The 22490-nt window shown below is 52.4% G+C and overlaps 2 protein-coding genes across 2 annotated transcripts in view; one reads left to right on the top strand and one right to left on the bottom strand.

Annotated features, from left to right (window-relative positions):
• Nucleotides 1-6101: 6101 nt before the first annotated feature.
• NKX2-4 (NK2 homeobox 4) lies at nt 6102-7216 on the top strand (the record flags this gene model as incomplete). The annotated part of the gene is made up of 2 exons (XM_080615980.1): nt 6102-6474; nt 6582-7216. The coding sequence occupies 2 exons, from the start codon at nt 6102-6104 to the stop codon at nt 7214-7216; spliced, it is 1008 nt and encodes a 335-aa protein (XP_080472106.1).
• A 2620-nt stretch (nt 7217-9836) lies between these two features.
• The window catches only part of XRN2 (5'-3' exoribonuclease 2), a 50108-nt gene continuing 37454 nt past the window's right edge, over nt 9837-22490 (bottom strand). Inside the window, exons 28-30 of the mRNA XM_080614897.1 lie at nt 20060-20120; nt 14766-14907; nt 9837-10388 (exon numbers count right to left, since the gene is read on the bottom strand). Coding sequence (XP_080471023.1) covers nt 10326-10388; nt 14766-14907; nt 20060-20120 — 266 coding nt within the window. The 3' untranslated portion in view covers nt 9837-10325. The remainder of the gene's footprint in view (nt 10389-14765; nt 14908-20059; nt 20121-22490) is intronic.

Raw genomic sequence — 22490 nt, forward strand, 5'->3', positions numbered from 1 at the left:
ATGGCACAGGAGTCTAACAGAGCCCTGGCATCCTGGGCATGTGTCTCACCAAGGAGCATGAAGACATTTGATGATCCTTTCGCCAGCAACAAGCACAGCCCAGGTACAACAGGAACAGGCAGGTCCCGTGTGAAAGGGCTCCTCTTCCAAAGCCAGAAGCAGTTATGAGCAATGTGAAATCAAAGAGGGACAGAAAGTAACCCGAGCGGTAGCTCAGGAGCCCGGAGCTCCCTGGTGCTCCTCTGCAGGGAAGTCACTGAGCCCTGCACACCGCAGTGATGAGGAAACCCAGCCTCGTTATTCAGCCCTGCTAATTAAAGAGGGAGAGAAACCAACATGGACCAAGAGCTGTGCGAGCTGCGGCGCAGCACAAAGCAGGCAGCGGCAGCACGAGCCCGCAGTAGCGCAGGAGAGGCTGGGATGCCAAATAAACATGGACAGCGCCTGGTACCTGAGGGAAAGCTGGGTGAGGAGCCGCTGGCACCTCAGTGGGTGACACCTCACTGACACACAGCGCTGGAGCGTGTTCTGTCGCACTGGTGATCAGGAAACATTAAAAACAGCTCCTGGGTATCTCACTTCAGCAGGAGGACCAATGGTCCCCGTACCTGAGAGCCCTGCAGGAGATGCTCTGCTCACAACACCATGCTCCTCAGCACAGCCTGAGGATGCAAAACACAACCTGCTCCAGTGGAAGGTGTCCCTGCCCAGGGCCAGAGGTCAGAACAAGAGGAGCTTTATGGGTCCTTCCAACCCAAACCAGCCTGTGACTTACCTGAGGTATCCATAGCTGGAAACATCCCCTTCCACAGGCAGGAGGAAAACCAGGTTGTGCTGCTATGGCTGCACCACCCAAACCCTGCAGCAAGCAGAGCAGAGCCCACAGCAGCCCTTGATTAGGGCCCTACCCTCCCATGGGCCTTAATAAACTCTGCAGGTAGGAGTCAATCAAGGCCCCCATAACAGCCCACATCTGTGGCTGCTCCTGGCAGGCCACCAGCAATGGCAGGAAACACAAGAGCCAGGAGCTGGCAGCAGAGTTAGGGCCTGTTTGTGAGCAAAATGCACCAGGGAGAGCATCTTGTCATTGTTTCAATGAGAGAAAACCAGAGATGACTGCAGGTATCACATAACCCAGGCCTAAGGGATTGGGTTTGGTAATATCAGCACATTGATTTCATCCAGCACCAGAATCAGTGCTGGGTGAAATCAATGAAACCTTCATTAAGAGGGTCAGCAGCTGATCCCTGGCAGTGGCTGCACCCACTGCCAGCCTCCGGGGTGTTTCTAGAGGGGTCCTGTGCTGCTCAGCATCTTCCACAATGGTTGGGAAGAAGGCCTGGAAGTGCTGTTAGGATTTTCAGCCACCCCCCATCAAATTAACAGCATGGTAAATGAGACAGGAAGGGTGCTCCTAAAAGGCAGTGGGAGCCACCCAGCAACCAGCTGTGACTTAATGCACCCAAACGCAGCACCCACGTGCCTGGGTGTCAAGGGCAGAGGAGGGATGAAGCTGTGCGGGCACAGCCAGCACCCACCCAGGCAATGGGACAGGCAGTGCCCCAGGCTGTCAGTGAGGATGAGGAGGCACAGACACCTGATAAATGTGTCCTTGCCCTGCCAGGCTGTGCTATCGCAGGGGGTGGGATTGGATGGGATGGATAGTCAGAGGCTCAGGAGGTGATTTCAGCCCAACACACAGCATCCGTGGGGCAGAGCAGACACTGCCCACTGCGGGTGCCAGGAAAAGGGTGAGAAAGGCTCCTTGGGAACAAAGCCCCAAGGGAAACAATCCACCTGGTGAGCAGAGAAGGATCTGATGAGTCCAATATGTTTATAGTGGTCCTCTCCCAAAAAGTAGCATAAGGAAAACCTGCAGTCACAAGGGAAAATACGGTGAATGTTTCTGTCTGATGGAAATCGTAGCTGACTAAAGAGGTGCAGATGAAGGGAACCTTAAAGGGGGTAGATGTCAGGTACAGCAAGAATAACACACATATAGCCCCCATAAGCCTGCTATTGAGTTTAACATAAGCTACCCAGGCACAGGCACGAGCCCAGCACCTGCAGCAGGAGCAGAGCTTGCTTTTGCCACATCAATATCTATCTTTTCCTGCAAACAGCCCATTTAGTGACTCTTACAACTGCTAAATCTGGGGTTTATGTGGAAATGATTTTAGAGAGCACTGGAAACCCCAGGTTCCTTTTTCCATCTAACAACGTCTTTAGAAAGCAATTCTTTAAGCCTCCATTTCCAAGACCCTTTTAATCTCTGCAAATTATTGGTAAGAGTGGAATGGAGGCAAACTGCCATCAGCTGTGATCACAACGCTGTGCCCGGGCAATGAGTGGCCACCGCTGATGATTTAGTAGAAACTATTGCTTTTAGGCAAGCTGCCACGGAAATAAATTAGCATTTATACGATTATTGAAAACCACCACAAACCCCCGAAATCAGCCTCTATCTGCGTGTCAATTGTGTCCTGCCAAGGTCAGTATCTGTGCTGTAATAGGCACGGGCTCCAATAGCGGGAACAACTTATGTGTGGAAATGAGCGCTGTATGGCCAAAGTGTGTCATTATTATCAGGAAGACAACCTGCTCTCTGGAATCACATCTGCATGGGGGGAGGTGACCTGCGGGGAGAGGGGGGGCCGGCATCGGGCAGCTCGGGAAACAATGCCACAGAATGAGAACCTCATAGTTTGACTCTGGGAGGTGTTTTCCCACCACCATCCACCCCATCGCTCCTGTGATACCACCCCTGGAAATCGGCTTTTGAGGCTACTTTGCTTGAATCTGTGGCTTGATATTCTCAGGGTACAGAGGGACACGGTCCATTGTGGGGCACTCCCACTGGTTAAGTTCGAGGAGTCTAAATGAGCGATGCATTTTGGGTGGTACATTTGCTGTACCGACAGGATTTTCTTTACCAGCAGCCCAGTCTAACGAAATGGAACATCTTCCCATCAGAAAACGGAGTCCCTGGAGCTGGGCTGGGACAAAGGGGAGCGAAGGGCTTCTGCCAGAGGGAAACAGCAAAGGGAAAAACACGGCAACGGGACCAAACGTTCGATACTGACCCTGCCAAAAGGCTCCATTTAGGGGGAGTTACAATGCCCGGCTTAGGAAACGGGGAAACCCTTCCCTGCGGTGCTGTGCTCCTTGTAACAACGCCGCGGTGTTGATGCGGGCAGGATGCGGGGGGAGCTCAGTGCAAACACCGGGAATTTCGTTGGCTGCGTTTCCCTCGGCTCCCCCCAGGCTGCGCTTCCCCTTCGGCTCTGCAAGGGGGTGCCGGGAGCAGCGGCCTCTGCCCCTGGGAGCCGGGCGGGGGGAGCCCCGGGACCTCCGGAGCAGGCAGGGACCCACCACGGACCCCGAGAGCCCGTCCCAGCCCCATCATGGATGAAACCTCCCGCATCACCCCTCATCCCGCTCCTCCAGCAGCAGTTTGACCGCGGGTCTAGCGCTCGGGGTCATTTTCCTACCGGTGCACCCATCCTGGGCTGCTCTCCCACTGGTTACCCATTGCATTTCATTCCTCCTGCACAAGGTCCCAAGTTAAATGTCCTGCGTGTAAACGGAGTTCATCGCTTGAATCCTTATGGACCACCTCGGTGGTGCCAGATCCCAAACCCCACGTCACCTCTGCTAGGCTCACGGGGCCAGTCCTGCTCATTCCTTCACCATATCTCTGCCTGGTTTGTTACCAGAGCAGCACCGAGGCCCCAGTGAGGTCCCAGTCTCCTCCCTGCCCCAGCGGCGTGCAGGGAATCATCCCCGCCGTACCGGGAGCAGCCTCTTCCCTCCGGAGGGGAGCGGGACACGGCGCTCTGCCTCTCCCGGCCAAGCTCCATCCATCCATCTCCGGGTCCCTGGTTTGCCAAGCTGCCGGAAACAGCAGGGCTGTTTCCCTGAGGGGCTGACTCGGGTCCCCATCCCTTCTCCTGCCTGCCCGGGGGAGCTCCGGCCTCATCCCCATCCACTGGAGTGATGCCACTGGTCCTGAACACAAAAAGGAGCCTTTAAGTCTGGCGAGGATGGAGCTTTCAGCAGTTCCACTCCCAGAAAAGAGGGGACATGCTCAAGGGATGGGGAAAAGAAAAGAGAGGGGAAAAATCAAATTAAATGAAATAAAATTCAATGCAACTGTCAGCCTTTTGAGGAAGACTCTGGAGCTGGGCTCAGATGATGCTCAGCAGCACACAGCACAGCACAGATGTACCAACAGTGCCTGGGAACACCCGGGCAACGGGAACAGGCACCGGGGTCTCTGCTTGCAGCCGCTGTACCGCCAGCTGAGCAGACAGGGCTGTGTGTGTCCCCCCCGGGGGTCTCACTGATGGGTCACCTCCAGCCGCAGCGGCAGAGCACAGCCAGAGGGGCGGCAAGAAGCCCCCCCCCGATGATGGGCAGCCACGGAGGAGGGGGTTAAAATGCTTCTTTGAAGCAGGGAGGGGGAAACCAGCACAAAATCACTTCAGGAATTCTGTGGGAAAACTGCAACTGGATAAAGTGCTGCAGGAAAACTGGCCGGGAGCTTCGGGCCGGAGAGTAGCAGGAGCTGTAGTGCACACGGAGGTCTGAACTTGTTCAGGTCACCCTGCACCGGGGTCTTAGAGCTTAAGGCGGGGAGAACAAACTTTGAGAAACACAATTGTTCCTTCTCTGAGCTTTTATCTTTCATTTCAATTCCGTAATCGCCAAGTGCTGGAGGCGCTTTGCTCGGCGGCTCTGCCCGAAGGAATCGGGGAACAGACTGTTTGGAGACAGGACAGGAAGGGTCCGGTCCAGAGGTGCGGGACATGACTGGCTCCCCACAGTGCGGCTCATCCCTTCCCGGAGCGGGGCCAGTCCCCCCCCGGGAGGGGAGTGCAGCGCAGCTCCCTGGTCCGTTCACATGGATGGGTGCGGGTGGGCTGGCACCCACGCGGGGCACCCCGGCCCGACCCCACGGCTCCTGCAGGGTGTGTGCGGGGTCGGCTCCGTGCTGCCGGTGCCTCACACACACGGCGCTGTGCATCCGGAGCGTGTCCTCCCGCGCAGGTACGCGGGGAGCTCTGGCCGCCGCTCGCTCCGTCGGATCGCCCCAGGGCAGAACAGGCAGGAGCCGCCGGCGGCACCCACGGCCCCCCCCGGCGCGGGTTCCCCCACACCCCGTCCTCTGGGATTGCAAACGGCCGTCAAATTGCCTCTGGGAGCGGCGGGGATGGGCAGGACGCGGCCCTGGTGGCTGCCCCCCGACGGGCGCCGGGCCCCGCCGCGGGAGGCTCCAGCGCCGCAGCCCGGGGCGCGGGGAGCGCGGGAAGAGCCCCGGCCGGGAGCGCGGGCAGCCCCGAGGGAGCGATTCGTTGTCGCAAAACCAACGAACAAACGAACAACGACCAAAGGAAAAGCCCAAACCCCAACCCCAAAACCAAACGGAAAACGAAGCATCAGCCCTAGACGGACCTCGGTGCTGTGCGGGTCCCCGCCCGGGCCCGCACCAAGGCGGGAGCGGCTTGGGCGGGCGGCGGCGGCCCGGAGGCTCCATCCCGCAGCCTGAGGGCCCGAGGCCATCCCGCTGCCTGCCCCGCATCTTGAACCACGAGCGCTGTCCCCGGCTCCTGCCGCCCGTCCGCGCCGTCGGGTCCGACTCCGCGCCGCAGCCGTCGCACTGCTCCAGGATGGAGGCGGTTGATTTTGGGGGACCCCCCACACACCCCAGGACGCGGTCTTGACGCCCCCCCGCCCGCTCCGCGCCCCACGGGGACCCGGCAGGTACTTACGGGCTCGGCCTCGGGGCCGCTCACAGCCGCTCCGGCTCGGCCCGGGGGCGTCCGGGCTTAAGAGCCGTCCGGCGGGCGCAGGACAATGGCCGGGAGGAGGGGGCCGGGGCCGGGGCGTGCGGCGGGAGGCGGGGAGGGGACGGGGCTGCCGCCGCCGCTCTCCCCCGCCGGGCGCGCTCGCTCCGCCCCCCCGCGTCTGGCGTAAACCCGGCGCCGGGCTAAAAGAAACGGCGAGCTACCGGCGCCCGGGGCTGGTGGCCGCCGCGCCTCGCCCGTGCCGGCGGCAGCGCCCGGCCCGGCCCATCCCATCCAGTCCCGTCCCGCCCCGCCATGTCGCTGAGCCCCAAGCACACGACGCCCTTCTCGGTCACCGACATCCTCAGCCCGATGGAGGAGAGCTACAAGAAGTTCGGCGGCATGGACGGGGCGGGCGGGCTGGGCGCGCCCCTCGGGCCCTACCGCCAGCCGCCGGTGCCCGCCGCAGCCGCTGTGCCGCAGCACGTCGTGACGGGCCCCACCGGGGCGGCCGCTTACCACATGCCTCACGGCGTCTCCCAGTTCCCGCACGGCGCCGTCGGGGGCTACTGCAACGGCGGGCTGGGCAACATGGCCGAGCTGCCCGCCTACCCCGAGGGGATGCGGAGCGGCGCGGCGGCGGGCGGCGGCTGGTACGGGGCCGGCGGCGACCCCCGGTACTCCAGCAGTAAGTGCGGGCGTGGGGCGGTGAAGGGGCGAGCGGGAGGGCGGGAGGGGGGGAGCCGCTGCCCTCGACGGGGCGTCCGCCGGCGCTGAGCCGCCCGTCCTGCTCAGTCTCCAGGTTCATGGGCCCGTCGGCGGGGATGAACGTGGCCGGGATGGGCGGCCTGAGCGGCATCGCCGAAGGCGCCAAGGCCATCGTGCCGCTGCACGCGGCCCCGCGGAGGAAGAGGAGGGTGCTCTTCTCCCAGGCACAGGTCTACGAGCTGGAGCGGCGTTTCAAGCAGCAGAAGTACCTGTCTGCGCCAGAGCGGGAGCACTTGGCCAGCCTGATCCACCTCACCCCGACCCAGGTGAAGATCTGGTTCCAGAACCATCGCTACAAGATGAAGCGCCAGGCCAAGGACAAGGCGGCGGCCGCGCAGCAGCTGCACCCCGACGGCGGCGGCGGCCTCTGCCAGCAGCACTCCCCGCGCCGCGTCGCCGTGCCCGTGCTGGTGAAGGACGGCAAACCCTGCCCGCCGCCGGGCAGCGGCACCCCGGCCCCCGGGCAGCCCGCGCCCGCGCCCCCCTCCGCCGCGCCCGCAGCCCACCCGCACCCCGGCTCGCTGGGGCAGGCGGCCGACCTGGAGGAGCTGTCTCCCAGCCCGCCGGCGCTGCACGGCCCCCTGGCCCCTCTGGACTCGGCCGGCGTCGACTACAACAGCGGCATGGTCAGCCCCAACCTGCTCTACGGCAGGACGTGGTAATCCCTGTGTGTCCGTCCGTCCGCACCCCCCCGCCACAGCCCGCCGAGACCGGGCCCTCCCGGTGCTGCGGGGAGCCCCGACGGGGTCCCCGGGCCCGTCCCGGTCCTTCCCCGGCCTCGCTGCGCTGGTTTTTTTTAAGACTCTCCGGGTTTTGGAGACCCGGCCCCGCAGAAAGGGCGGGCGGGGGGGGGGGGCCCACGCGTGGGTCCGGTGCTGCGGGCGTGGGGCTGCGCCGTTACTTGCTGGGTGCGTGTCTGCGGGTGTGTGCGGATGTGAACGCGTGTTTGTGCCTCCGTGTCCGTCCCGGTGTGCGCGGCCCGGGAGACCCGCCCCGACGGGGCGTCCGGTCGGCGGGGGGGGTACCGGGGAGGCTGGGGGGGAACCTGGGGGATGCGGGGACCCGCTCCCTTCCCGGACCCGCTCCCGGGGCAGCGGCAGCCCGAAGCGAGGCGCCCCCGGTGCGCGCACACCTGGACAGAGCCCGCGAACGCGAACAATAAATCTTCTGAAGTGCAGCTGATCTCGGCAGAGTTCGTTTGGGAGGGTGCCCTCCCCCCGCTCCGGAGCGCGATTCCAATGGGATGCGAGCGAAAGGGAATTGAGCGGTACCGGCGGGACGAGCCGCGGCCGCCCTTCGGAGGACGGGCAGCGGCCAGAGCAGGAAAGTAACCCAAACCCGGGCCAGGCAGCGGCGGAGGGAGCCCGGCGGAGAAGCCCCCGGTGCTCGGGTGTAACGGGGCAAAGCGCTTTTATCGTTGTTGTATCGATCATTGCTCGGCGAGTGAGCGCCAGGCGGGGACGGTGCCGCCGGGCCGCGGAGCTTCGTGAGCTTCCGACGAGCTGCAGAGGCCCCGCAGACCCCGTTATTCCCGGGGCCGGGCCACGGCGGGGAACAGGAGGAACGGCGGGGAGCGTTGGGACGGCTCGGGCGGCGGGGTCGGTCCCCTCGCCCTTTCCCCCGGGAATGCGGCTCGCGGGGAGCGGGAAGCAGCGCTCGGAAGTTCCCGGCTTTTGGGGGTTTATTTTTTCCCTTTTATTTTATTTTTTCCCTTTTTTTCCCAATAAAAGGAAATCTCGGTCTCGAGAGCTGCTCTTTCCTTCCCGGCGCACACACGGACGCGGTTTGGCCGCCCCGGACATCCTCAAACCCCCGGTTTTTCCTCCCCTCTCTCAGATGCCGCAGGGGTTCCGTTCCGGGGGGGGGGGGCCCGCTGCCCCCCGGCCTCGCATGGGCTCCCCAGGGGCGGCCGCTCCGCTCCCGGGACGGAAAACGGGGACTTCAGCCTCTGTGAGCCCACGGAGCCGCTCCCGGCCCCTTCCCGGGGGCCATCCCGGGGGCCGAGAGGGGAAGGGGAGATGCCCGCCGATGCCCACCCGGAGCCGCTCCCTCGGGGGACCCCCGCTGTTCACCCCCTTCCCCGGATGGGTTTGAGACCGGGGGCATGAGTGGGGCCCCCCTTCAACCTTGCCAAGACAAAGGGGATGGCACCAGGCTCAGCTCCAGCTTGGAAAACATACGGATGTGTAGGCAGAGCAGGTTGAGGATGCCACCGGGATCCTGGCCACAAGGGCCATCCCCAATACCATGCAGAGGCAGCCAGATCCGGGATGGTGAAGCTCCCCGGTCAGGCCCTGCATCCCATTCCTGTCCCATGGAGCAGAGGAACCACAGATCGCAGCCAGGCACTGATTTAAGCATTGCTCCAAGCCTTGGGGTGGGCTCCACATCTTGCAGGGCTGAGGAGCCAGCTTGGAGGCTTGCAGCAACCAAGGGGTGAAGAAGACGCAAGTAAGGGACAGCCCCTTCCCGCAGCAACCCCCCAGAACCTTTATCCAGCCCCATTTCCATACCCCCAAACACAGGGACCAAGGGACAAAAGCCCCCCAGCCCCCAGGTCCTTCCTCCTCCCTCCAGCCCCGTGCTCAACCATCTTAGTTACACGAAAATCTGCATTTGCTGCTGGTTTTGTCCTGCTCGAAAAAGCAAAATGCCGGGAGGCCATGGCCGAGGGCTGATGCTCCCAGCTCCGGGCAGGATGGAACTCTGTGCATTACGATGAAGAATTCTGCTCCACCCTCAGTCACTTGGAAATAATGAACCCGGTTTCATCCTTTCTTCCTCCCAAGGTTACGTTGGTCCTGTCTTTCTCCTCGCTGCTGGTGATTAATACCGGGGCCCTTGAAGGACAGGCCTGGAAAACCACTCCAGAGCTGAGGGGCTCACCAATTTCTATGGTACAAGTCCCAGCGTGGCACAAGGGAAAGGTGTTACAGTGGCATTAATGCTGCTCAGTTAAGTCCCAGAGTTCGGCTTTGGGTTAAACAAAGATTTTAAATGCTGTTGGAATTACTTCCCAAGAAATGACTATGAAGATGTTCAGGCAGGTCCAGAGCACAGATCCACAGCCACTGTGGAGGGCTTGGAAATGAACCACTCGCTCCTGCTCCCGGTTTCAAAAGCCACTTTATAAAGCAAATAAAAATAAGCACTGATTTGGTACAGCCACACGGAACCCCTGCAACGAGTGCTAAAACCAAAGGGGAACGCTGGCCCGCGCAGCTCCTTTCAATTGACCCCAAACCAGCCCAGTCGGTACAGAACAAAGCCAGAACCAGGCACTAGGTGTAAAAGTTGAAATGTTTTACTTCAAAGACCCCCCCCCAAAAAAAATCTCCTCTCTTTGTGAGACATTCAAGGAAGCATCTGAGGAGGAACAGCGGTGTCCAAGTGCCTAACCCCATCCCAGCTCTAGGTGCCCCGCACAGCCCCGGGGCTGTCTTCAGGCTCCTGTGTGTGCAGCCAAGGATGGCTGGAGCTGAGGGTAGCACAGCAGGATGGGGATAAGGAGTTCCCACCTCCTCAAGCATCTCACAAGCAGAGCAAGTTCAGGGCGCTCGTACTCTGCAACCCGCTATTCCCAAGCCACACAGCCCCCCCAAAGGAAAATCATCATCGGTTGGGTACGAAATGTGCACGTTTAAACAAGTTTAAAAACTACAGGGATGGTTCTTCAGGATTCTCTCTTTTTTTCCCCCCCTCCCCAAATAATAAAAGAACAGCACAAAAAGCCCGGACACTTTCTGTGATTAAAAAGGAAGTCGCCAGGAGCTAATTCCAGCCGTATCTTCCCGAGGGAGGCGGCAGCGGGTAGGGCCTCCCGGGGCCATAGGCCTGCAAGCAAACAAACAAAAGCAAGCATTTATTTTTTGGATTAACATGGTGGTAAACAAGGTCCATGGAGCATCGGCCCACACAAGGGACACAGTAAACCCTGCACGGGAAGGTGTCCAACGCTCCCAATGGCAGCGCTTCCCTGGGAAGACAAGCTTGGACTTTCCCGAGCACAGAAACCAGTACGTTAAAGCCACGTATACACACACACACACATATATATACACAGACATATTTCACCATGCATGCCCCTGGAAGGGCAGAATTGAAACGAAATTCTCCAATTCCTACTGACAACGTGGCTTTGCTCCACGCGCTCTTTCTGCTTTACAGAGAGCAAGGATGCAAATGTCACGTTGCGAATTACAGCATCGCTAAGATTCACGATTCCCATCATGAATATCTTTTAGAGGAAAAATACCTCTCAAGTGCCACCTTCCTGTTCTAATGGTGAGCAGCGTGATGCTAAAGCAGGGCAGGTACCTTAACAAGTAAGTATTTTAAGGAAAAATAGAATTAAAATAACTGTATTTGTTACAGAAGCAGCATTTTCCGGAACACACTCAATTTGAAACAATAGGTGAAAGATGCCTAAATTCTACCTTGGAAATCACTCCCAATACATCTGTGTATTTAAGCTGAGATGAGGCATTCTGTACACCGAATCCAGTGACAAATTTCATCAAGTCCCCTTTGAAACATTTAAAATCATTGCAAAACCTGATGCACTGCAGGAAGGTCATTCAACGGATGCACTAACGGCAGCGATGGGGCTTTGTTTGTGTCCTCCCGGGAGTTTTTTGGTGTTTAGGGAAGAGGGGCTTCCTTTCATCCCTTCTAAAGGGAAATCCATCCTTACCCTCTCCAACGGGGGCTCAAGGATAAGCAGGGAAACTGGAGCGGTTTGCTTCAGCCTGCTCCGGACAGAAACCCATGCAGTGCACCCAAAAGCACTGTGTGGAACACACTGCTTCTGCCGTCAGGAAGGTTTTATCTTTTTTTTCAGGTTTAACTGTGATCAGTTTAAATAGGGAACAAGCTCAAACCCCTTCCAGTTCCACACAACCCCAGCGCAGCAGCGCGATCCAGCCGCACAAGGCGTTTATCTCGCCCTCCAGTTGTTGCTACAGCCTAAAATCAAAATGTCAAACACCTGCACAACACCATCAAGTTTATCTTTAGGTTTTGTGGAGGAGCTGGAGGCCGCCAGCAAACCCCCCTTCACCACCGAGCAACCCATATCCATGGCAGTTGCATTAATTTCATAAGCACTTTGTAGCAGCGCGTTTATTAACCTCTTCAGACCATGTTCTGTATGCTGTAAAAAAAGAATTCAGAGGTGAAAGGGACCAAAGATAATTATTTATGCTGCTACGTGTCACCACTTCCACTTGAATCCCTTTTCAAGGCTTTAAAGCTTTGAAACGTACAGGCAGCAACGCTAGATTCAATTATTGGGTTTGCACCCAAAACCCTTTAAGGGAGCTTCTAATTCTGCTGCAGCGCTGCCGGCCCGGGGGAAATAATGACATCTGACAGTTCATTTAAAAACAACATGGAAAAGGAGAGAAAAAAAGGCAACAAAAAAATAAAGGAAATAAAAACCAGGTGGAAAGCAACAGAAATGCAAAGGGGAATTCTAAGGAAGCAAATTTACTTGAGCCGAGAGATTTGTCCTTAACATTCATATTCACACACATGATGGTTAAAGCTGTGGTCACTACCCAGATTCAACTTCATTTCATGATCCAGCAGACATGTCCCGTGCCTGTAACAAGTGAATTAGGTGTTGGACACGACTGCAATATTACCAAAAGCCTCCTATTTAAACATTCAGGTTGCAAATAGCCAGAAAACAGCAAGGGCTGAGGTTTTCCATCATTGCCAGGCTGCAGACACCCACGATGCTCCAAGACTCCGTGGTTAGGAGGCTGCTTTCCCTGAGCCCCTGCTGCAAACATCCTTGGGAGACAATTCCTGTTCTCCTTTGTGATTCCAGCTGTAGCTGTTAACATAAAGATTTAAGGTCGGGAATGAACTAGTTTGAGCACTGATTCCCTTCGCAAATATATCTACCTATGCTACCAGGATAAAGGGTAGAGCAGAGAACAGTGCAGCACACAGACTTTTTCAAGTGTCTATTTTCCAACCCTAATTAAATACCACCCAGACTCTACCAGCATCAAAATCCTCTGCTGATTTTCCTCCATCATTACAGCAGCCCCTGTTATGGGTTAGTGCAATTATGCATTTTATTCCTCGAGTGTTTTGGGTAAACCAGTGTAGCACAAAATGAAAGGGTTTTGAATCACAGAATAGTTTGGGTTGAAAAGGACTTTCAAAGGTCATTGAAAACTGATCCCATCAATATGCTTCATCCAAATTAGAAATATACCTTAAAAAACCCCTCTGGGGACTAGCTGGGCAGCACAAAAAGGATTCAGTGTTTCCCCATTAAGCCTAATGTGATCATAAGCCACACTGCCTACTTTTGCTTATAACCAAAACCACCTCTGGAAGGATTTATGCTGCTAATGCCTCCCTGCTATCCCTAGAGCAAGCATGCACAGTGGTATACTGGCCTCTTTCCCCCTCTGTTTCTTGCTGCAACACCAACCTGACAACTGAAGGAGCCGTAGACAATTCATACTCCAGCCTTAACAGCCTTTGCACCAAAAATGCTCCAGGGTAGGAGCTGGGGGGAGAAGGGACCTCACTGTGGCTGAAAGGGCTCAGCTGAACAGGAGTTTCTGAGGTGGGAGCGCTGGGCAGGCTGCTGGCTGCTACAGAGCCTTTCGGCAGCACCGAGCAATCCTGCACCCACAGACAATGCTGAGGACGGTGGTAGCAGCCCCTGGGCTGCTTCTGCTGGGCCTGGGGCCTGACGAGCTCAACCACAGAGAGAAGTGCTCTGCAAAAACCTTCCCCAGCAAAGGCCAAAGGCTCTTCTCTCCCAGACTTGGTTTGACAGTGCTTGTTTTCATTGTAATAGCTGCCTTGAACCCCCCACACCATAACAACGTCGCTGTGCAAAGGCAGCTGTGATACAGCGCTGAGACCCACAACCAGAACAGAAAAGACCTACGGCAGACAAAGAATCAGAGAAGCGGTAAAAACACAAGACTTCCACGTGTGCTGTATGACATCAGTATTTAAAGGGATTGTACCTGCAGGCCTTGCTGCCTAAGCAAAGGACACTGGGATCTTACCTAATGCACATACCAGCAGCACAGAATTTATACCCACATGAACGCTGACTATACGCTGCCACTGGCATGGAGAAACGCCCCAGAAATCAAGCACCACATTTGAGCGTGTGGTGCTGCACTTTCTAACACACATTTCTGTGCAGAAGGGACATGGGCAGACTGGGAAGAAGAAAAACTGGGAGCGCAGACTAAAAAGTGATTTGGCTTGAGCTAAGAGGGGAACCAGGTCCCATCAGAAGGCAAATTTCAAACAGTTTGTGCCTCAGTTTCCATGAAAAGGATTAGGAAATAGTGTTAGCAAGCAGCTGAGTGCTCTTCCTCCTCTTTCCCCATTACTGGCCAGTAACCTTCCCACCACCGAGTGGTAATTCTGACTTACACAAAGAGCAGCAGAACTTAACGTTTACTATAGATACCTGAGATTTATTTTAAACTAGAATACAGCACTGTAAATACATTTCTAATACAAGAGTACATGGAGATTATGCTTTTACTGGGAACACACACAATCACATAAGCAGAATCATCTGCTGCTTTCAAGGAGCATTTTCATTCTGTGGCATTTTCATAAGCTGATGGCAAAGTCACCCGGAATTTTGGATGAGGTTCTCCTACCACATTCACTTGCTTTCATTTAACCAAAGCTATTTTCAGGTGTACTTTCACAGACATGCTTATTTCTCTGGCTACTAGTATCTACCATTTGCTTTTAAGTAGTTTTCAGCTAAGAGAAAACCAATAAGCATTTGAGGAGGGAAATTAATGAAGTCGTAAGAATCTATATTTTAAACATACTGTGGAGAAACCTGGAGAATCCCCAAAATAGCATAGTGGATAGATTTCCTTACAGAACAGGAAGACTCTGATTGAAATACTTGCCTTCCCATCATGTTTTCTCAGGCTAAAAGAGGTGTGTGACTTGCTTGGGTGTTTGATCTACTTGTAATGAAAAGCACTGGTGCACAGTGATGACACGAGCCTCTTGCAGGGATACATGTGGAGGCGCTGGACACAGCTGGGAAGTTACCTGTGAGCTTTCACTGGCTCCTGGGCTAAAACCAGCTCGGGACTGGCTGTCTCCACCCCAGTTACTCTCCACAGCCACACGCAATGGAAGCCTTACTCAGGAAGAGAACACCACATACAGAATGGGACAACGCTTTCCTACCTGTCTGCCCCTGTCCATGCGATCTTCGGGTCTCTGTGGGTAGCCCATGGGTCCGCCCAGCCCCTGGTACTGGCTCGGCTGGAACTGGTTTTGGGATTGCAGCATGCGGTTCCAGGGGAGGAGAGGAGCAGCCCCAGCAGTTCTGTGCAGAGAGGAAACACACTGTGTGAGCTCGGCTCCGAGAGAGAGTTTCACACCACAAACCCAGATTTCTACAGTCTCATACACTAAATGAAGCACTGTCACACCCAGCTACGCCTGCAGACAGCCAAGCTGCTGGGGATAAATCAGGGAGGGGGGAACACCTTCCAAGATTCTCCTACTGAAAGCCTACTCTTGCGTACTGCCTCCTCCATCCCAGTTTAAAAGCCACAGCCCCAGGTACCACCACACGCAGCAAATTCAATGTTACAAATCCCTTGGAAGGATTTTGTCCATCTTTTTATTTTTTTAAGGGCAAATTCACCAGTTCACCCGCACCGCTCCTGACCGTGGATTAAAGCCCAGAGCTCACCACGTTGGCTGACTGTAACACACCATCCAGAGAGTAAACATGTGCGATCCAGGAGAATGAGGCTTTCTTTTCTAAATGTCCAGACTCTTTCTGGGAGTCCATTCTTTCTAGTTAATTGCAGGTTGCAAATGAATTCTTACTGCAAGTATTCTGAATCTAGGGTAGGGGCCTTGGCTGCTTTTTCCCATCCATTATTCTGCTCAATATGTCAGAAGGTCTGATCGGGAAGAAACCTTTTCAAGTTCTATTGATGCCGTTTTCAATTGACCACGGTGACCTAGCAACATAAGCACTAATTGGCATGGACTGACTGACATTTGGTGTACAGTTTATATGGGAACGCAAATTCAACATCCATTATAAGCTAGTTTGCCACCCTAGATTACTGACAGCAAGAAATGTTTTAATTGCCTTCAAGTACCTATTCTAACATTACAATTATAAAGCAACAGGTATAATACAGCAAATCATTGTTTGATATAAAATATTTGGAAAAATGATATAGGCATGATATAGTATTTAAAGCTGAGCGTGGTAAGGGTACAACTCCTCGCAGAATTCATGTTTTGCAGCACAATCTGTTGTTGTAAAGGGAAAAACACTGGATAGTGGAGCCAGTTAATCTCTCCTGACCCCTGCTTAAGAGGGAGTCAGCTGAGCAGTGTGCGGCCAGCATGCCAGGAGGCAGGAATAGCAGAGAGCATGAGCACTGTGGTTTGTATCTACCTGCTGCTCTGCTGAACTGAGTTATTACTCTGTGTGTCTGCAAAGAGCCTCTGCCTACGTTTACTGCATTAAACAGGCAGGACTTCCACCCTGGAGGAGTCATCCCTACCCAGCGGCTGATCTGCTCTTTCATGCACACATGAGGTTGAGGTAGGAGGTTTGACTTTCCTGCCCAAGGGAGGGTTCACAGCTCCACAGAGCTCTGAGCAGCTGAGGAAGCAACGCTGGGAGAGGAAGGACTTTTAAACACACGTTTCATCAGCAGGAACAGAGGCAAAGTTGGAATCAAGGCAGGTACAGATTAAACTGAATGAAAACAGGCATTTGGACCTGAAGGCTTTCTGGTTTTGGATGCAAACTGCTCTCAGCTGCTCTACCGGGTCACATTAAGACCTGCCTGAACTTTAAGGCAGCAAAGGAAACTCCTACCATCTTAAGAAACAAAACAGCTCAATTCCTGCTTATAAAGTATGAGTCTTACCTGATAAACATGCAACTGGTAAATGTGATGTGCAATACAAGTACTAAAACCAAACAGGCACAAAAGCCAAGTGGCAACACTGAACTGTGAGGTTTTATTTTTAGCTTCAGAGGCATGTCCAGAAACACACACTGAATCATTCATTAGGAGGAGCAGCCCTGTGCTTCAAGTTAACAGCGCACTAAACCTGCAGGGGCTAAGCACTCGAACCCGGTGTTTTAAGAATAATATTCTTATTGATTATTTTGAGCACTCACCTTTTCCTCCCATTATTCCTAGAAAACAGCAGACTTGAGGATGAGTACACTGCTCAGCCTTAAGGAAAACTACAGGGAATCACCTCTGTGGCTCCAGCTCTAGGATTCTTCTGTCTCTACAGCTTTGCTAACGTGCTTGTGACAAACACCCTCAGCGACTGCTGGTCACAGGCCAACACTTGCTACATGCCTGGGACAAGGAAGTTTGACGCAGATTTCATCTGACATTAATATGTATTTGGCACAGAGTTTAACTTTCTATTAAAGTGCTGCTTAGTAAAAAATTGGGATATTTAACAAATGAAACACTTAGACACTACATGTTGGGGCATTTTTTGCTTTGAGACCATGTGAGAGACTGAAACTAGTGATTTTCAGTTAGAACCAGCAAATATTCTCTTCATCAGGGCCCGTAGGGACAGGCCAAGGGGAATGGCTTGAACCTGCCAGAACAGGGGAGACTGAGATGAGCTCTTGGGCAGAAGCTCTTCCCTGTGAGGGTGCTGAGGCGCTGGCCCAGGGTGCCCAGAGAAGCTGTGGCTGCCCCATCCCTGGCAGTGTTCAAGGCCAGGTTGGACACAGGGGCTTGGAGCAAGCTGCTCCAGTGGAAGGGGTCCCTGCCCGTGGCAGGGGTTGGAGCTGGAGGAGCTTTAAGGTCCCTTCCAACCAACCCAGTCTGGGATTCTGTGATTCTAATTCAGTGTGCAGCAGGTAAAATAAAATTGGCGCCTCACCACTCTCACAGTGCAGAACTTCCTTAAATCTAACCTAAATCTCCCTGGTTCAGTCTGAACCCATCACCCCTTGTCCTATCACTTCAGTCCCTGATGAAGAGTCCCTCTCCAGCATCCTTGCAGCCCCCTTTAGACACTGGAATCTGCTCTGAGATCTCCACGCAGCTTCTCTCCAGGCTGAACAAACCCAACTTTCTCAGCCCATAATTGCATTGCTAAGTTTAAAAGTAAGAAATCTTATGCAGGAGACAAGTCATCTGCATTGCGAAGAAGCAGCTTTACACTCCTGGGTTTCTTCTACCTGTGAAGCAACGGCTAGTTTAGCCCTAACTGCAATGCTCCATCCCTGAAACAGCACAAAGACTCAAAGCTCTCCTGGCAAAGACAGGGCTCCCTGCTTATTCCTTGCTTGATGTCACAAATCAAGGATCCTGCAGCCTCCTGCCAATCTACTTCACCCAAAAGGCTGGAGCAGGGGCTGGCCTCTCCCTCAGTTACCTTCCTTCCCAGGAGCAGAGGTGGTGGAGAACTGAAACTCCTTGCTGCTCCTGGGCACCTGCAGCTGCAGCAGCAAGTGGGGACAGCCTTGAGGGTACCCATATGGGAAACCAGCAGCTCCCAGGAAATTAACTGGGAAGCTGAAAACCTCTCAGGGGGTTGGTTCAACAGGTTCAGCCATTTCTCCTGTGCCAAGACTGTCTGTTTAAACATATGCTTAAGTCTCTGTGCTTGTCCCTGTACAGCAACTAACTCAACATCAGCCCTAAGCATGTTTGATTTGAAGCTCAAATCAAATAGATGCTTAGGGCTGATGTTGAGTGAGTTAGATTTGTTTCCTAAATCAAACATGTTCCAAGAATGTGTCGAAATTACCCATCCCCAGCACCAAAACTGGCAACTTCGTGATTTTCATAAACTATCAAGGGTGTAACAAAGCACAAACGGGGTTTTGCTGCTGTCACTCGAAAGCTAGCACAGCATTCTCCAAGGCTTGTTTTCTAGGTGATGATGACACATCTTCAGTTTAAAGTCACCTCAGGGGACACCAGTTTCCTCCTCAAGTTTGGGAGCTGAATAGCGAGGTCAATACCACAGCACTACAAGCAGACAAACACTGTCTGCAAAACTGCTCCAAAGTACTTGGGCAGTGTGTGGTCACCTCTGAAAGTATTACCGCAAGCCAAGCACAGTAACTTGATGATAGGACTCAGATGACAGGGACAGTCAATTACTGCAATTGTAATAAAAATGTGTGTTTTGAGTGAGAAACACAATTTCTGGCAGCGATAAGTTCTTTATATGTGAACTGAGAACCTCTTCCACCCTGCAAAACCAAACAGCCTGTTACATGACAGCAGCATAGCCCTGTTAAAGTAAGGACAAGTTACAGACCTGCAGCGGCACTTCACAAACACAGCACTCTGCAAATTGGATTTAATTAAGGTGTGGGAATTGCAATTCCCATGGACAAAGTAACATTAAAGTTTGTAATGCACGAGTCATTTATAATGCAATATTCCACGTTGATGTGGCACAGGGGAAGGGAGCCGGACGTGTTTCAATAGGGATAAAATGGTTGCCATGGAAAGTGTGATTGTGGAGAGCTCAATAAATTCTCCCAAAGCTCATATTTTCAATGGTTAATACTTGCAAATAAACCCATGGAAAAAAAAAAAGAGTTGTGAAACTTCAAAGATCTCACATTCTTTCCTCCACAAACATAAACAAATATCATTATTCATAGCTTCCACAGGTACTCTGGAGTTTATAAAGTCCATCTGACTTAAGGACATACAACCTATCAATGAAGGAATGCATGTAAAACATCCCTTATTATCAAACCATGTCACATTCCTTCTATTCGATGGCACTTATTGGCCTGCAGATTCCATAATCCTTCCCTGAGTCCCTTCTGCATTTAATTCAGTTCAGTCTTAAGTAGTTAAAGAAACTGTTTTCAGTGGCAACTAATAACTACTGACCTACAGTGACACTGCCCTACAATAGGCTTGTCAGGCCTGAAAAACTTGTACCAAAGAAGCTGATTAGGACTTCAAGAGGTTTGTAGCAAGAATCAATGGCTCGTCTGTACTAATGCTGCGGCTGCGGCACAGAAATGATAAAAGTGGAACACCATTAGTTATGCCTCATTAAGCTCCACAGCCCTCCTAAAAAGAAATTTGTTTAGCCTGTCCAAAATCTAATGCAGTTTTAAGCTCTCTGTGTTCAATTTCATAGTATCTCAAAAGCTTCAATAAGATAAAGGCCAAAGAACCAAGAACAGTACCAAAGCACCAACAGTAAAGTTAATTTTGAAGTCTGAGTTTTAATGGAAAGTGTTTCTGCCTTCTTTTTTTTTCCATACAAAGTACTCGAGCCTTTTAAAGGATGAACAGCACACAGTGCAGTCACAAAACAGAAATAAACCATGGACATTCATTAACTAAAACAAAACCTGTTGTACAGCAGCACTGCAACAAATGAAACAACAACGTTCAAAACAAAGAGGGGAAAAAAGCCTGGTGGAACCATGTACATCCTCCTGGCCGCATTTTACACAACATCCATCCCTCCTGCCTTACCTTTGTGGTGTCTGCTGGAACAGGGGCGTAGGACCTCGCCAAGCCTCCTGGGGTCTAAGATCTAGAGGGTAAAACAAGGTGTTGAAATAAACCAGAGTGAGTACACTTAAGGAACAGCGTTCTGCTTGCTCTTACATGTGGCTGAGAACTTGTGCCCTTGTGTGCACCAGTGGCAAGCTTTGTATTTATTAATAAAAGGCAACTTATTCTTTGAGTATGGCCAATAAGCTTCATGTTATTAGAGGAATGAATTTCAACTGCTAGAACTGGCATTGGCTAACGCTTGTTCATTCCACAGGTACCTTCTCTTGAAGGCGGAAAATGAAAACCCACCCCTGTTACTATAACAAGTGAAGACTTCATTTGATACTTACAATTCTTATCAGTACAGTCACCAGTCCACTATATGAGAAAATACAGCTGCATGGACACATATCATCACAGCACACCGTGCTTGTGAGCAACAAATATGTAATACTCAAAATATGTGCAGGTTTCCTCTGATTAGGCTAAGCTTTGCTATTAAAGCAAAGTAAAAGTGACCAGAGTATGTAAAAGTGAACAGTTCCACTTTATTCACATTTAAATATATACACAGTTAGATTTGGGATGTTTTTAAAGATAGTAACAAATGCTTAAAAGTTAACCTAGACAATGATAATGTTGTAATAAAAATCTGTTACTGATCTCTTGGATAATGTGATCAGACTGAAATAAACCCTTGGGGGTAAAATCCTGGCCAGAGACCTAACCCTGCAGTTGGAACAAACTGCAGAGAAAAAGACCACCCACTTCTCAATTGTTTCTGCTGCCCGAAGTGACTCTTCACAAAGACATGGCGGTAACAACACTGCTGTAACAGGACACGCAATTAAACACTTGTTGTTCCTCTAAACAAACTGGTCAGTAAACAGGATAAAAGAAACAGCCCATCAATAGCTCCCCCTCAGCCCCAGCCCTCAGAGCAGCTGTCAATCAAAAGCCTCTGTGTTTCAGTGACACCTTTGATTGTTTTCAATGGTGTTTAAGCATAACCTAATTTCAACAGCTGGTTCCAGAAGCTGCCTAATGGACGCGCTGCAGTGGGACAGTAACACCCTGTTCAACTGCCAATATTCCAGTGCACTAAAGCTCTGCAGTGATTTGGGAGAAAAAGGGAAATAAAAGCCCCAGAGGGAAAAGCTGTGCCTCTCTCCTAACTCCGGCTGGATTGTCTGCAGGCTGCAATGGCCTGACCTGAGCAGAAACCTCTCACAGCAGCACTTGAGCAGAGCTAATCCAGCCCAGCAATGGAGTGAATCCAGAGGGATTTTATCAGTTTATTAAACATTACATGTACATACACACAGCAACCAATATACACACCTCTCTCTCTTAGTATATATCTCTGTGTGTGTGTATATATGTGCTTGTGTATGTGTGTATATATATATATAGTTACCAACTGATGCTTGTAATCAGGTAGGTATAATCAGTTATTTCCTATACATTACAACCAAACCAGTCTAAAGCACTGCAAGGACTACAGATGGGTGTGTGGCACTTTTATACTGATCAGCCGGTGAATTGTAAGGACTTTTACATGCATGAACAGCCTGTACTGACACGATGCTTTAGGGATGCTGTGTTTGCTTTTGAATACAAGATCAGTGCAACAGGAGAAAGCCCCGGCCCCTAACACTGTCTTGAGCTGCTTTGGGGAGAAAAAAGCAATTCAGACACAAGATTAAACTAAAGCTTAAAATAAAGTATAACGAATAAATAACTAAAATAATTAATTAAAACATTTGGTTAAGCCCAAGAGTGTCGCTTTTTTCAATCAGAAAATATCCTTAGATTACTTTATTTCTAGTAATTTCTAAGTCTCACAGACACCAGCACTGCAGAAATACATATAATACAGAAGAACTGAGTCCGACTAAGAACATTTTCAGATGCACTCCCTCCATCTGCATGGATAAATGCACCTGCATTTATTTATCTGTTACCTGCACAGATCTCCTGTGCTTTATTACTACTCCTACCACCTGCAATTCTTCACCTGCACCCTCAGGATGGGGGCTTGGGTTTGGCTCCATCACCACAACCAGACCTGCAGCTCTCCTGGGCTTCGCTCAGTTCACCTTTTGCTTGCTGGAGACACAAACGGCCAGAAAACAACCCTATATTCCAGGGTAAATAATGGCCACATCTCCCCCATCCTTCCCCTCCTGAGCCAGACAAAGCCCCCAAGCATCTGGGCAATTACAGACTAATACAGTTGCTCCCCCCAGTCTTTCCTGGTCAAATCTCCACATTTTGAGATTATTAACACATTTTCCATTCCACTTCCAGGGTCAAACAGTGCTCTAGTGAAACCCGATGAGATGATGCTGGGCTTGCCCTGGTATAGCATTTCCCATTCATACAGACCCTGCCTAAGGGCTGGTTA

Source organism: Psittacula echo (assembly GCF_963264785.1).
Source record: "Psittacula echo genome assembly, chromosome: 4".
Classification (NCBI taxonomy): domain Eukaryota; kingdom Metazoa; phylum Chordata; class Aves; order Psittaciformes; family Psittacidae; genus Psittacula; species Psittacula echo.